At 34.7% G+C, this 16,875-nt stretch overlaps 1 protein-coding gene across 1 annotated transcript in view; it reads right to left on the reverse strand.

Annotated features, from left to right (window-relative positions):
• The window catches only part of dgat1a (diacylglycerol O-acyltransferase 1a), a 52,432-nt gene that overhangs the window by 6,253 nt on the left and 29,304 nt on the right, over nucleotides 1-16,875 (reverse strand). The window contains exons 6-14 of the mRNA XM_039737524.1: nucleotides 16,626-16,731; nucleotides 11,874-12,002; nucleotides 10,925-10,999; nucleotides 10,736-10,839; nucleotides 10,456-10,494; nucleotides 9,522-9,563; nucleotides 9,395-9,439; nucleotides 8,147-8,259; nucleotides 3,539-3,604 (exon numbers count right to left, since the gene is read on the reverse strand). Coding sequence (XP_039593458.1) covers nucleotides 3,539-3,604; nucleotides 8,147-8,259; nucleotides 9,395-9,439; nucleotides 9,522-9,563; nucleotides 10,456-10,494; nucleotides 10,736-10,839; nucleotides 10,925-10,999; nucleotides 11,874-12,002; nucleotides 16,626-16,731 — 719 coding nt within the window. The remainder of the gene's footprint in view (nucleotides 1-3,538; nucleotides 3,605-8,146; nucleotides 8,260-9,394; nucleotides 9,440-9,521; nucleotides 9,564-10,455; nucleotides 10,495-10,735; nucleotides 10,840-10,924; nucleotides 11,000-11,873; nucleotides 12,003-16,625; nucleotides 16,732-16,875) is intronic.

Below are 16,875 nucleotides of genomic sequence, written 5' to 3' on the forward strand. Positions count from 1 at the left end.
GATCCCTGAGCTTGGCAAGTAGTTTAAAGGGGTTTATTGTGTTAAATGCAGAACTATAATCTAACAAATAGTATCTGTACACAATTCCCTCTCATGCCCAGATGGGCTAATACTTTATGAAATATCAAGGTGATGGGCATCCTCTGTTGATGTACTGGAGTAATTGGGCATTAGTGTGATGGGACAATAGTCATTCAGGAAGGCTGGATGTGATTTCAAAGGTACAGGAACAATGGTGGATCTTTTAAAGCGTGTTGGTACAACAGATTGGTTTAAGGAGAGGTTAAATATTACCACGAACACTAGTGCGGGGCGATCAGCACAGATCTTGAAAACACATCCTGGAATGCTGTCTGGACCTGCTGCCTTCCTAGTGTTCACTTTCCGTACATCTCATTTCAACAAGGTGAGCACTGTTTGCTCAGTGAGCTGTTGTCCCATCACAGATGAGTTGGACTGCTGGCTGTTGTCAGTACCACTCACATTAAAGCACACAATGAGAGGTGGAAGCATTCACCATGCTAGAAATAGCTGCTTTATAGTCCATTATTTGTCCACAAACCTTGCTGCATGCATCTAGTTACTCTTTCATTTTCTCACCATATCCTTATTTAGAGGCTTATACAGCTCTCCTTAGATTGTATGATGTGGCTTTGTAATTGTATATATAAGCCCTGGGCTGTATGCAGCAGTGTGTACACATATTGCACTGCAGTTTGTCCACCTAATGATAGCTTTTGATGACATTTAGGAGATAATCCAATATAACTAAAAACAGTTTCTGTAAACACACTGACATCATCAGAGCTGCATCTGAACACATCCTTGTCAGCAACACTCTGTGCGTCCTAAAGAATGGCCTGATTGGTCTGTGCATTGTGTGACTTCATGCAGCTCTAGAGCTGGCCTGAGTACATCTTTTTCCTTTAACCTCTGTTTGTATCAGGGTGTGACGATGCAGGTTCTGGCTCCACGCTCCCATCACTGTTTGGGAGCCCTTGAACCCAACACTGTCGATAATGTTACTGAGTGAGCTAGTCAGTGGAGGCAATAACAATTAAGCAAGGGGATGGTATAAAAAAGTGCAAAAGTGCTTTTTATTAAAACAGTCAACAAAACAAAATAAAGTGCAGTGCTTCAAATAGTTCAATAAATAAATAAATAATCCAATAAGAAAATGGAGGTTAAAAAAATCAATAAATAGAAAAAACAATCCTTTAAAACCAGAGGTTAAAATGTTTCTTAGGAAGCAGTCTTTAAAAACAAATGTCAAACCCGGTGTTTCTTCCCTGTTAGCGTCTCACCTGCTTCTCCCATACGGGCCCTGCAACAGGCGAGACGCTCTCAATGCAGCCGACCTTCTGCCTACTCATGCTGCTACTGTCAGTCGCCTTTCCGATCCTTGGCTCCAGTCGGCTCCCCCGGACAGTGACTTGGGAATTCCACTGTGACCAAGGCCCAACTCCCGCGGAGAGTACCGCACCTTCCCGGTCACTCACGCCCTTCAAAACAAACTCTGCGGGAGCGACCACAACTTCTGCCAGGTGTTGGCCAAACACCCAGGCTGCCTTCAGCTGCCTGAAAGCATTCACTCACTCGCTCGCCCGCTTCCTGCTGCACAGATTTGCTCGTTCCCTCCTCACTGCTTCCTGCTGCCCACCTCAGTTTCCTTCTCTCTTTTTTTTCTGTTCCTTATTTTCCTTCTCCAAACCGACTCGCACTTTTTATAATGCGAGGGGCCATAGCAGCCGTAGCATATTAGCCACGGGAGCAATCACGGATGTGGGCAGATCCTCACCTGTGCACTCAGTGAGAAACGCCCACACCGCAGATCGCCCCGTGGCTTGCTATGGCCCAACGCCCCCTCGCTAAGCCGCTGCGAAAGCAGTGATTATTTATTTAAAATGGCCTTTGCTAAACGAGCTGTGGACCCGCTATACCCCACAGGGAATAAGAAAGATGGCAGCCAGAGGCAGCATCTGGGTCTTTACACAGAGCAGAAAAGTGATCCAGTGCTGTGCTATCTCCTCTGGTGAAACATGTAATGTGCTGATAAAAGTTCAGCACTACCTTTATGAGATTAGCTTTGCTGAAACTGACAGCCACAATGAGGACAGCATTTCAGTTATTATTCTGTTGGTGATATGAGTGTTTCATAAAGTTCCATGTGAGCAGTGTCGGTGTCAGTGGCCAGCCTTTACAATGACTTAAGTAAACACCCTGGGAAGATAAAATGATCCAAATTCAATCATCAGAAACTCCAAATCTGGTGAGGAGTAGAATGTCCCTGCTGTCTCACCAGTTATTGTTGCCAATGGGATGTACACCTCCACCTTTCAATTTGCCAGACTCTTCTGTTCTCTCCATAAGGTAAACAAAGATTTACCAGGCTGAATCATGTGATCTAGCACCAAGAAAGTCAACCACAGAATATCTTGCTGGAACTATTTCCTTGCTCTGATGTTATCCAGCTTGTTCTCCAGTGATACCTGTAGGACACTGGGCCAAGGTAGTCACTGCACTCAATCCCTCAGTCTGTTTCACACTACGCTGCACTTCCCTTGTTTCTTTTGTGTGTGTTAGTTGCAGTTGTCATGGTTTTTTTCTCCCCCAAAGGATTTCACTTGGCCTAGCCGAGTCAGTGAGCTGGTGAGTAATCTGCATCCTATGTTTGTGAGTTTCTGGCGATCATAACTCATGAAACCCAAAGTAACAAGTGCAAAAAAGAGAATAAAACACTTAACAAGTAAACACACAGTCTGATTAGATCGGCAGAATGGGCGCTGTACTTAGCAGCACCATCTTGAAGATTTGTGGTGTCAGCTGCTGGTGGTGGAATCAGGGGGCCTATGCATCTTTCTGAAACAATAAAATGCAGTTGCTACTCAACTACTGTACACCATTGCTATTCAATTTTCTTAAAGGTAAAAAGTTTGTGCACCTTTCAGAATTTCCAACTCCTTATCTGAGCCGAGAGTCTCAGTGTGAGATCTATAGATCAGAGAAATCACCGAGTTGCCAGGTTATGTGCAGAAGAGCACATCCCAGTGCATTTTTGAGATGGTTATCCCAGTGAAATTCCTGGGTTGCATGTGAGAAAGGGGCTTTTCGTATGGCACTCGCCAAGCACCAGAATAAAGCACTACCCACTCCAGGTTTTGCCGTTTATGCTGTCATGAACATATATTGTCGTGATGTACGAAGTTAGCAGACTTGCTGATTTGTGTAAACAAGAACAAAAATAAAATAAAATTCAAAAGATTTATTGTAGTTAGCTTCCAAGGCAAAATTTAGGATAACACAGCCCATCAAGAAAGCCGTTATGTATACTTGTGAAAGAAGTGCCCTAGAAAACCTAGAGTATAAAAAGAAGTCAATAAATGAAAATGTCACAAATCTACAATTTGCAATGACTTACCTCTGCATAAAATATCTTTATTTGCACACTTAATCCTGAACAGTATGTGATTGCTCACTTCATTCTATTGCCCATTATCCAGAATCACCTATAATAAAGCTTTTAAAATTTCAGACATACCTAATGCACCACTTGTGGACAGGAATATTCCAGTTCTGCCAGAAATAGGTTACAGTTTCAGAATTCCTAAGAAAAAGAGTAAACCACCATACATGGGAACAGAATTCATTAAATGGAGTCCACACATTCATAAACCAAGATGGAATAACTTAATATATACAAATACACAGAGAACCATCTTCTCAAAGGTTACCACTAATTTCTCTCTTCAACTTAGATTAAACTCAGATAAAAATAGTTATTTCATCTAAATTAAAAAAGGACCCTTAGTCCTCAAGTGCAGAGGCAATGTACTTTTTGTATATAGCAAAACAGACTTAATATTTCATCATCACAAACCAAGCACTTATTTCTAACTAAAAGGACAAAAAATAATAATTTTAAAAACATTTAAATCCACAAAGCAATAACACATTGTGAAAGTGTTTTAATAAAAATCACATGTTGAAATTGCTTACTGCAGCAAGCCACTGATTACAGACAGGCCGACTGTCTTTATTTCCAAGCAATTAGTTTGAAGTTTATGTATGATTTACAATCAATGTGTTAAACTCTGCATTAAATCACACATGCATTGTTGAATGTTGCTATTAATTAATAACTAAAACAGGCAAATAAAAAATATGATTTTTCATTAAAGACATTTGCAAAAGTTGTGGATTTTATAAAATTAAGACATATTGTAATAGCAGCATTCTGATTTGTAATCAGTTTTACTTTATTCAGAATTTGTTTTTTTAATACCAGGTTGGTCTTTACATTAAGGTATTTTACATAACTAGAAATATTTGTTGGTACTGTTAAGTAAAGCCAGTGTCTCATTACAAGACTTGTAGTTGGAGGGTATGTCAAACTCAGCAACTCTGGTTGCTGATCTTGACACCCGATTGTATCAATCTATATGACTAGAAATTGGTAGGGATTACAGAAAATACCCATAATGACTCCTAACACAGTTTCACACTTCTAAAGAATCTTGTGTTAGCCACTTTTTCTGATGGTCAGTAATGTGCTGCCTGGCAGAGGAAGAATACAACTATGATGTGAAGACAGGCTTTTGTATTCTGAGGATGAAATCTTACCTTAAGTATAGTTTTTATTTTATTTTTTTAAATCACTTTTGATTTAGTGTATTCATTTCACAAAAATTAACAAATCAAATTTATTCTACAGAACAAAAGTAAATTATTAGATGTTACTATGTCTTTTTTTATAAGATCTTGGTCAAAAAGCGTTACATAAATACAAGATTATTTTAATTCCTTTTAAATATATTATTTATTTGGAAACTGGGTATACTAGAAAATATTAAGCAAGTAAACAACTTTGGAATGCTCTGGGGGATGAAAATGAGAAAAAGAAAAGAATGTGAAGTGCTGCTTAACTGAATTGCTGAGCAAAGATTTTTTTTCTATTTCATTATTTACTCTATACAGAGATTGTTTAAATTTATTTAATTAGGAATGATAAGATAAAAATGAGAATTCAAATTTCTCTCCCGTGGGACAAAGACATGCTGTTAAGATCACTGGGGACTGTAAATTAGTCTGGTATTTGAGTATTTGTGTGTGGGAGTGTGCCGCTCAATGGTGGACTGGCATGTTACAGTTTCCCTCGAGTCCAATCCTGCAGGAACAGTCCCAGTCTCCAGGGGACCTTGTACTGTTACTCAGCAATTTTTACAAGTGCTGACTTTGGCTATAAACTTGGCTACTGCGATGGTATTGGCCGGCTACTTTTATGGAAGGTGCAGTAACTAGCAGTTCACTATACCCAATCCACTTGGCCTCCTATTTTTCTTCCTGTTCTCTTAGTCAAATTAAAATGCATATAATTTACAGTACGCTCAGAGCTGCGATTTTCACAAGATGACACACACCTGCTGGAGTAGGCTTTTGGAGCTGCACTTTGTGCCTTTTTTCTGTGTTAAACAATTCTTACAGTTAACTTTCTTTTCTGTGAACAATTAGTCTAATTAATCAACTGCATAAAGAGAAAAATAGACCAAGACTTGAATTTCACCACAGGATTGTGGGAATTGTGCTAATTATTTAAAAAAACCTGCATAGTTTAACTTAAAATCCCACTGCCCTTTCAAGTTAGATAAAATTGCATGTTATTGTTATAGCTTAATCCCACTATAAAATTAGCACAGAAATTAAAATATATGATTTGTACATGCCATGAAGAGGTAACCAGTCAGTTGTGAATTAAAATGGTTTTAACACATAGCATTGCACATTTGAAAAGCCTGGGAAAGGTAATATATAAAATGTATTATGATGTGATTATAAATACATCAATGCATCCTCTTAGGGTTACAGGTGTCCTTCCAATAATCCATCCACTTTTTCAATGGTTTATCTAATATAACGTTTACATGTTGCTCCCTGCTTGTACAGGGTGTGAAATAGTAAAAATCAATGCAAGCCTCAAACTGTATGGCTGTCTTTGTACTTGTGACTGCCTAAAGGTTCACTTTAAAATAAAATAAAATAAAATAAAATAAAAACATATTTAGTGTTTCACAACCTCCTTACTGGATAGAAATTTGTGAAGGCAAATGAAGTACAAGTTAACAGTAATACATAATCTCAGAGGTGTGTGGTTAGAGGAACCTATAAAACAGCATACTGTACTAAAAATCAGAAAATACTGAACGTGTGTCATTATCTGAATCTGACAGTAATGTTTATTAGCATACCTAAAATGTGATAAATGTAACCATATACAAAAGATATAAGAGCAAATGAGATGCACCCTTCAGTTCCAATAAATTGCAGTGATTAAGGTCAGTTAAGCTCAATGGACACTAACTTAAGCAACAACTAAGTCTGATCACTTACATGAATCCCCTTGAAAAACAACCAAAATAGTCTGGTTTTACAATTCTTAAATATCTGATTAATCTGAATTTGACAGATTTGATAGCATAACTCAATGTTAGTGCAAACATAAAGGAGGAAGATATTTGCTAAATAAATACATGTGTCGATAGTTTTTGTGATATTAATATTTGAATTAGAGCTATCCACTGAATATTACCATTTAACAAGTGTTAGTAAACAGCAAAGACTGCATATCCTCCACATACTGACACAAACTTAAATCTCACAGAAGCAAATGTCACAACCCTGACAAAATGACTTTCTAACAAAACTGATTATAAAAAAGTGTGTTGCTACTACAGCTGTAATGATTTTGAACAAATTAAGTTTGTGAATGATACTGGTCTTCACTAATTCATGTGATACTATGATAATGTTTACATTTTTATTTTCAATATTGAAAAAAAAGTGTCAGTGAATAATTTTAGTATCCAAATCTAATATCTCCAATTTGTTGTTACACTGGAGGGAAAGTCTGTATCACAAGCAAAATTCAGGCCAGGACATGCAAGTAAGAATTTCACTGTACTCCGTACACGCCACTATTTCTAATGCAACTGGAAAAATGATTATTAAAAGATTCAAGGCATCATTATGCGATAGCACCATATAGCCACAAAACTCAAAAAAAAAAAACACCCAGCAGGCTGCAAAAGCAGAGCAAAAACAAAAAAATAATCACAGTATGTCACTTATTGACAATTAACGAGGTCCACATTGAAAGCTGCTGAAATGAAACATGTGCCAAAAGAAAGGATTTCAAGTACTCTGGTCACAAACTGCTCACATCTCTGCAATTAGGCAGGTGGCAGCACACCATCAAATCTCAGGCCAGCAAGCCTAAACACTGTTTTTTTTTTTGTTTTTAAATAACCAAGTGGTAAGTGATATAAACGGCTGTAACATCAAATGATATATTAACATTAAAGCCATCATACTGTTCAGATTACACATTGCACACCTGTTTATGCTGCTGTGTGATGTATTGATTTTCTCCTTTCTTACCTATATGTCCCTATTTGTTGACCTGGTACTGAAAAAAGTGAACAAGAATGACAGTCTTCAAATTAGATATGTCAAATAAAAGCCTTGTACCATCAGATGATAGAATATTTTGAAATCTGGATGTATACTGACAACTATTCTAATTTTCATGAAAAAAGTATAAATGCAATAAAAATATTTCCCATCTAAGGATACTTTAAAATGAACTTTGTCAACCTATTTTCTTAAACATTTAACAAAATCATACTTGAGCTTCATGAATAATCATTTTGCCATTTATACCATCTATTCATACAGCTTTCAACCTGTTTATTCAGTTCAAGGTCAAACGGAACAAGCAACTACAAAGACAGCATTGGGTACAATTCAAGTTCGAACTCTCGACAGAGAATCAATCTGTCATAGGGCACACATACATCCACAACTCATAGCTGCAAAAAAATCTGACACACAAGTCCAAACACCTTTTGTCATTCACAAATACTTTCATCACTGCTCAAGTAGATGAAAACAATAACAATGATTAACTATAACAAAAATATTTACAGAGATACATGAAATGCGATTGGCAATTATATATCAAACAGATGACAGAAATTTTTTAATCATACAGTAAATGCTGTATAAAAAGAAAACACCTACACAAGAAATCTAATAGCCCTCCCCTCCACCTTGGATACTTTAATGTTTGTTTAAAAGGTAATGATTAACATACCACCAGTCTCTGTAGAATTCACGATCTCCAAACTGCATGAGTTCAGCTACGAAATTCATAGTGGAGTGAAAAAACCAATAGAAAAATATCAGCCAGATTAAATGATTAGGAACCTGTTGAGGAAAGGATGAAAAATAAACCTTTTCCTAAAATATTACATTACATGAATTAAGAAGCTGAAGCTACTGCAGCTATGACAGCAGCATCTATACATGTTGAAACGGATTTAGTCTGCAATTGATCCAACTGATAAACCATACAACTATCACAAGCCAAAAATATTTGAGATATGAGTGATAGTAAATATTGGCCAAGTCGAAAACACTAAATACTACAATGAAACATGTAATGAATTGAGTCCATCACAATATGGAACAGGCAGAATGAAATATATTTGATAAGCACACTATTGGCTGTCTATGGAGTCATTTCTTTAGAGAAAACACGGAGTGAGAGTCATTATTTATACTGCAATAAAAAAGTCTGTGCTGAAGTCAGTCATAGCTCAAGCAGATTGCCCAAAATAAAGCAGAAAGATATCTGGCCTTCACCTTCTAGATAAAGGTGCTTCAAGAATAAGGCAGTAGCAGCCAGACTAATGATCGACTTGTTTCAAGACTGGCTCATTCCTTTTTTTTTTTTAAGGAGAAAGATGTTGCAGGTATTAGCAAGATTTATATAAACACAGACCAACAAACTAGACCTGGCACACAATTCTTCATAACATATACAAAATGTTTATAAAAAAAATATTCAGTTGGTTCATATATTTGAACAGATGTTAAAAGAGCATAACAACCAAATTAAACAGAAAAAAAAAGTGTCTTTTGATAAGAAGGCTATGATAATGATGTGGTTTGTCATGAGACGAAATTGCTAGTAATTGAAAGTATTACTACTTTATCCTAATAAATTATACTTCGAATCTCTCTCTATTTTGGTTATAAGAAATCTGATGAATCTAATAATCATTTTTATGTACTAGACGTTCAGTGTGGTTCCTTAATTGTTTTATTTATTCTGTGACCCTTTTCGGTATTTTTCCAGAAGCGGACTTATTTTTTTTGTTTTCTCCTATGTAGAGATAAAAATCTAAATGCACCAAGCCGTAGAACCAATTCACTTATTATCTAAGACCTCACATAAAAGTTGGGAAAAACCTTCCAAAAATGCCTAAAAAAGGAATGAACATCTTAGTATTTCAATTACTTTTTATATGATTACTGATCTTGTATTAAAAATACTTACTGCAAGTTTCAGAAGACGCTCAATTATTCTTGAGAAATCCATGTCCTAAAACAGAATTCAATGAATAAATAAATCTACTTTAAAAAAATCAACAGCTATTAATTAAAATAAAACCTCCATTACCTACCTTAAAAGGTTTCATTGAATTCTGAATTGTGGGAACCATCCACTGAGGAGTAAAAAGATTAAGTGAGAAGATTAATACATTTTTACAGATTTATTAAATAAAAGATAGACACCGTTATCCACAAAATTAATTTGAAATGTCTAATAATTATTTTGCCTAGAATTTCTGCGTTTTTTTGGCTGCACAGCATATGTGGCAGGTATACAGCCACCCAACCTCACTACAGCAAAGTCCAGTAACATATCTTTCAGGTAGTAGATGAAAGACTCTACCTGATATGGCCACAAACTATTGTTTGAGAACATGTTCATGTTTTTGTACTTGTGTACCCAGACTGGGTAAAAAAGTAAAATAATAATAATAATAAAAAAAAAATCTTCTATTAATGACCTTAACCTTTCTTTATAGCAATATTGCATTGTTATACAGAAGAAAATCTTATACTGAATTTGTATAAGAACCACTTTCTTATGCCATTAACTAATTTTTATTGATTATAAATTTGTAACATACTTCTGTTTGAGATGAGGACAGTTAATTAAGTATGTTGACATAAAGTCTTAATTTTTTAATCTCCTCGTGCTTTCATTTACAGAAGATTAATTAAAATAATAATTAAAAAAAAACACTATCAGCAATCCTCCCTTCAGATTACAATGCCTTTTCTTGGACTAAATATTCCCAGTTTAACAAATAAAATGAATAAATAAGTGATCAATTCATTCTGTGTATATTTGGCTAAAGGGCATTTGACATAAATGCCATATCGAGTTATTGTTATTTATGTCAACTGCATTATGTTTTAAACATTATATATACAATTAGCTATAAAATCTCTCTAGCACAGAATCCCAAAGGACTTCAGAGACAACAAAAATTATGTAATTCACAAATATTAATGTAAGAAGCAAAAAAAGCAGAAAAACAATCTTACCTGTTGTATTAAGCCAATCAATAACTGCATGAAGAAAAGCTAAAGAAAGAATTTATATATGAAAAATGTTCTACAGCAAGTTCATTTTAGAAAGAATACATAAACTTGAAATTTGTCTCGTATTAGTAAAGTAAAATATTACTCCCATCAGTCAATAACTCCACCTGCTGAATGAATTAAAAAAAAAAAAAAATCTTAAAAAAACATTTCCTGGGCATCTGTTTTCTCCTCCCCCCCAACCCGTCCCATCCCATCCCAAATGAATTAGAAGAAAACTCACCATTTCGAAAAGTCGTCTAAGTAAAAAGCGCTTTCGTATGCGCGGAGATCTTGGAAAATTCAACTCATAACAAAGAGTTGGAGCAAAAATGAAATAATATAAATCTGTATAAGAAAATAAAGTTAACTTTTCGCTGATATACTTAATTTCATTCAAAATTACAACCAAAACTAAATTCTGTACTCTTACCTCTGTGTGTGAGGTTTCCAGGATAGGTCACTTGGGCTTGAAGCACCTCTCCATTAGCCTTATCAACAACTGGGTCTAGAAAGAAAGACAAAAAGTAGGTAAAATTTAATACATTCATCTACAAAAAAAAATATATACTGTTGGCATTTGGTTGAGTTTTTTTTTTTAAAAGTATAAACTCGGGTTGCAGAGGCACAAGTATACTACCAGGGAATGCCATATGTATACAGGTTTCTTTCACATGTAGAGAAAGGTGTAATAGCTTCACAAACATTAAGACTGCTTTTACAAATCACATACCAAATGGCATATGGTATAACAGAGATATATGCATTGCATGGTGTACTGCAAACGCTAACAATGGAGTCTACATTGATTACTTGGACTTCAACCATCTTCGATGTGTAGCACAGCTAATCAAGATAATAAGAAATATTAGGGAAATTAATTTAAACATGTATATTCCATGGGCATTACTTTCTATGTGGTGCTAAACATGACAAGTAGGTAAGGATGGAGGAAAGTTTAGTCCAAAAAAAAATATGCAATATATCACAAAATCCACAGAGGGCAGCAAAGTCTAAAGCATGCTTATTGAGTAAAAGAACAACAAAAGACATTCCAAAGCAAAGTGGGTAACAAAGTCATCTACCACGAAAACTGCATACACAATTCTTCATTTTTAAAAACAAAGATTCATTTAAGATTATATACTTAAAGTAAGAGGACAAAGAACACAGAAATCAAGATTCCCACCAAAACATACATCTAATTGAATTTAAAAAATCTCTATCACATTCTAAACAAGTAAAATTTACATATGTTTTAGGCTCTAGTCAAGAAGCTTAATATAACTGATAAGAAAGCAGCATAAAAGTAAACACTATTGCTGTATGAACCCTGAGGAACTGGCAAGTGACAATGATAAGATGTTGTCGGGAATACTTACAAGACAGTGACCGAGACAATGTACGAGCTTTAGCTTGTCTTATTTCTCTGCACCATTTATTCACATCTTTGTAGGAGTACAGCTTGAGAAAAAGGACTGTGTAGATTGATAATGCAAAAACACCACCAACTGTTTAAAAAAAAAAAAAAATTGTTAGTTTGCATTTTGACAATGCAAAATAATATGCTGCATATATTTTTTTCATTACTGAAAATTTAAAAAATTATTCATAAATATAAATCTTAAATGTTTTTGCAAATCCCTAAGGATGCTCCAGTCTGGTCTTTTAAGGCCGATACCAATTACTGATTTCATTATTACTTGACTGGTCGATTCAAATACATTTCCCCTATAAAAAAACTTTTATACTAAGCTCCTGAACAACCAGACGCATAGAAGCTTTATGTACTATAATAAAAATGTATTTGTATGATTAAACCACAGTCCACAGGTGTTAATAACTGTTCATTTTTTTCTTAACAAAATGAAATACTGTAAGCTTATTGTTCAGTGACCATAAAAATATTAAAATAAAATTTCCATAAAATACATAATAAATTATGTACAAAATTATTTATCTAAAATACATATTGCATAAAAAGAAAGTAAAATGCTTCTCATAATTACAAGCTGTAATATCTATCTAAAGTAAGGCTTATTTAAAAAAAAAAAAAAAAGTAGTTTTCACCATTTCTCTAACAAAACAAAAAAAAATTAATGCATTCATTTTTGCCATTAATGTGGCCTGTTTAATGAGTTAAAAATATTGCCACATCAGGGCTGGCAATGAGATGATTGCGACAACCAGTGCTTTGGTCAAGGCATCATTTTCATTTTATTTAACACTATGAAACAATAATACAAAAAAAAAAACCCACAAGTATGAACTTAAAGAATTACATACACATTCAGTACCATATTTATATACTACCTCTAAAAAGTTTTAGAAATGTAATTTAAAAGTTTCGAACTACAAGTTTCACAATGCTTTGCCACATGTCAGTACATGGTACTGGTATTCATTTTGTTGATTTATACAAACCAATATAGATGCACTAGAGTGGAAAGTAGTGAAGGTAAAAATTACACTTTTTTAAATGTCATGTTTCTATAAGAAGATCGAATCAATGTCATATCACGTATGTTTAAAATGTTTTCTATGAGTGGCACTAAAACCAAACTAAGTCTCTAGTAACTCTGTATTTAACTTGCCAATCTAACAACCAGCTTAGAATGCTGACTGCCCTAATGACAAAATTCAATGAAATAGAAATATGATTATCCCTATCCACTATTCCGGTTTGCAGCATCTTTGCTAATTTATGGAAAGAACACAACATAACCACCCAAGTAATGCATGTTGACAGTTTAAGCGAGGTGGCAGCTATGGAGGAGAACTTTTTTAGCTTGCCAGGACCAAAGGTGTATGTAGATGATTCTACCAACCACAAAAGCATAACATCTATATATCTGCTAAACTGTCCAAAGGGGTGGGACTATCAGAGATGCTGGCATTCACAGACACAGCACTTAGTGAGCACTTTGGATGTATTTTCCCAGCTGCTTCGTTCAGTTGCCCACTCATGCAGGTAGTCCTATATGGCACACCAGGGTAAGTCTCATTGTGTACCAGTTGAAAAACATTTGGTTGGAGTTAATCATAAAGTCATTGATGGTGATGAACAATTGAGGATGGCATTTGCGGAGTTTTAACACAAGTTTTAATGTATGCCCATTTAAGAGTTGTTTATTTCAATTAAGTTAGTAGGGCCCTATGATTTCTGTGATGTGGAAGACATGGACAGAATCACAGAATTAACGCTTAAAAACGGATTTTAGATTTTAAAATGGAAATGTGCGGAGTTTAGAGACTGAAGGGCTGACTGTTACAAAACATCCCAATAAATTAAACGACTGAATAATCTGTAGTTCTATCATTCAGATACTAATTTTCTAGTTTGTTGTTTTTGAAGTGAACGCAATTCTTTGTAGAAATCCAGTCATGCCTCTGTTTGTGTTTCCTGTATGTTTTCTCGTTAAAAGCACACAAATTAGCTAGCTGCACAAGACAAAAATGTGGAAGAATGCAGTATCAGATACCCTAACTACATTGAAAAAACTAAAACACAAGCTTAACTGAAAAATTGAGGACACAACAATGTCCCGGCGACTTTTACGAATCTGGACAACTTTTATGCAAGTTTTGCCAGCACACCATAGACTGGACATGAAAAGATACTTGCAATGAATATGTCAAATCTAAAACCCGTCTGAAAAACAAGGAGAAACTAAGATCAAAAAGTGTTCCCCTTCAGGTAACAACAGACTAAACAAAATCGTCAAATGGAAGACACCTATTTGTGTCCAATATGCCTTTTTCTTTATTAAGCATTGTAAACAAGGAGGGCCACTGCCAGAAAATCAGAGCAGTCTTCGTCAAACTCATTTGCCCCATGTCTTTGAACAACATATGAAAGATTCGTGGCAAAAAAATATGTTGTAGTTGATAAAACCACTGATAGCCGAGACCACATAGTTCCCATCATAGTGATATGGGATAGTGATACTCACCGTAAACATTAGGCTGTATGGTAATTCTTTAATGTAGGCAGTTCTAATTGTACATAATGTATTTACTGTGAATCATTTAACTGATTAAATTATACAAGTATTTAACCGGTATTAACAGTCTTTCCCGTAGAAAAATGTTATTAGTGAATGGCACTGGTTGTTAACGGGTTCTCTTTTAAAAATTAACAACAATGTTTCGGGATTTAATAAATGTTTTGCCTTGCGGTGCCATTATAAACTTGGGACCTACAAACCTGGGCAGAAGAGCAGGCTTTTCCTCAGATGAAATGAGCCCTTAAAAGTGGGTCACTCTTTCTTTTTTCTAAACATGAAGTTAACCTTAATCTCAGCATCAAACTAGTATCAGCTCTTACATTTCTGGAGGGCGCTCACTGCCCTAATGCCATTTCAGCATACAGCATCATGGAGGATCTGGGCACTTACCTGATGAATGGAACTGCAAAATAAGGTTCAGTTGTGCTAGTGTGCCATTTCATTAAAAGGAATGTAAAGTGCCATTTCCTTATTGTTTGTTCTATTGTAGCTGTTACTACTTTCTAACAGAAAAAAATAAATAAAATAAACATCAAGGAAAAATAAAAGACCAAAAAAAAGATTTTGTGAAAAAATAAAACTGATTCCATATGGCCCTAAGTTAGTCTTGATTTTTTAATTGTACTTTGACATGTCTGTCATATGCTATACCAATTTGAGTATTAATGCTTTTCAACTTGCCTTTTTGGAAGGCATTCCAGTTCAGGTTATACTTGCTCAAATAGCAATTGGTTAAAATGTCAAGTTTCAGTTTATTGTTTGAGTTTGAACCATGCCATTAAATTTCTAAAAATTCCTTTGTGTTGATTCTACATTAATTTTGTGATCTAGTGTATGTTTACTTAATGATAAATGTATTTATGTCTGCATTTATTGCTAGATGTGATTAATTTCCGAGCAATTATGTAGTTCATTTTTTCAGATGATTCCCAGCCCTAATATACACACACACACACACACACACAGTAGATGCATAGTCAAATAGTATTGGCAATTAACACTTTTTAAATGTAAATATACCTGCATTTATAGGTTTTAATCATTAACTGCACTACAGCTTTTTATTGCTCAAGTATACATTTACTATGTTTATACTGGTCTGTTTTTTTTCCAGTGTATCAGCAAGACATTCACAATTGTTCAGGTCTTACTATAAATATGGATTACCATTTTAATAATGCAGTACTGGTTTCTTACCAAAAGACATACTGCATAACACAGCAACAAATAATGAACACAGTACAAATCTTTCAAAAAGCTACAAATTTGGCTTTATCGAGAAGACATAAAGCTAACATGCTTAACAAGTTTGTAAGTAAAATACACAATTTTTTCCTGTTAAGGCAACAAGCCTATTGTTTACTAACCAGCAATTTCACATTCATCTTTTCTTTTTCCAATTAAATATGTAAGATACTGCACTTAAATAAAACAAGCTTGCTGTCCAAACTCAAATGGTGTCTGTTTTAAATTTCTGAGTTAAAGTAGCTGCTCTTGCAGTTAGTCTAATTGCACACTTCTGTGATTCATTTTTCTCAGTTTATTACTCCACTTTCTTTAACATAAAGGGTAATATTCCAATTGTCTCTCTGTCTGTGAAAGCCTTGACTTTCTTGGTTTACACTACAGGAAATTCACTGCCAAAAAAAAAACCAAAAAAACACAACAACACACAACACTTGAGAAAGAAAGCCCTCAATTTACAGATTATTCTGCCATCACACACACACACACCCCCCCACCCAAAGGTTAAGAGCTGATGGCAAAGACTTGAAGAGAAACACTGTAGTTTCTTGTCTTGCTCTTCAGAGAACAGCAAGATATTAAGTACTGTAAGGCTTTCCTGGATTGCAAATGCTGCTCCAACAGATAGTTAATTTCAAGGATTTTAAAGATACTTGTGGACATAAGTACGACAAAGTCCACTAAGAAAAGACAACTGGGTAAAATTAAACATTACAAGGATTATATTTCTCTTTAAGAATGCCTACAGAAAAGAAATTATATTTAAATCATGTCCATTCATTTAAACAAGTTTGTGTTTCATTTATATAAAAATCTATATACAAACACAAATCCTTTACCAAGATCTACAGTACTTTTTCTTGTTTTAATAAGTCAAATTACCTGGAGTCATTGATGAAACAAACCACACAACAGCTACAGGAAAACAAAGGATTGTAGTGAGATTCATGGCGTGAAGCATTAATCCAACTTTTTCTGAAAAAGACCCCTGCAAAACAAAAAGTAAATCATGTCAGTAGTAATAATTTACTGATATGTTATTTTAACTGAAAAAAGTTTTAAGCATTCCTGAGCTACACAATAAACAAAAAGAAAAATGCTTGTTATTGTCAAAGCAAATGCCAAGGTCAAG

The sequence above is a fragment of the Polypterus senegalus genome, chromosome 15 (assembly GCF_016835505.1).
Source record: "Polypterus senegalus isolate Bchr_013 chromosome 15, ASM1683550v1, whole genome shotgun sequence".
NCBI classification, from domain to species: domain Eukaryota; kingdom Metazoa; phylum Chordata; class Cladistia; order Polypteriformes; family Polypteridae; genus Polypterus; species Polypterus senegalus.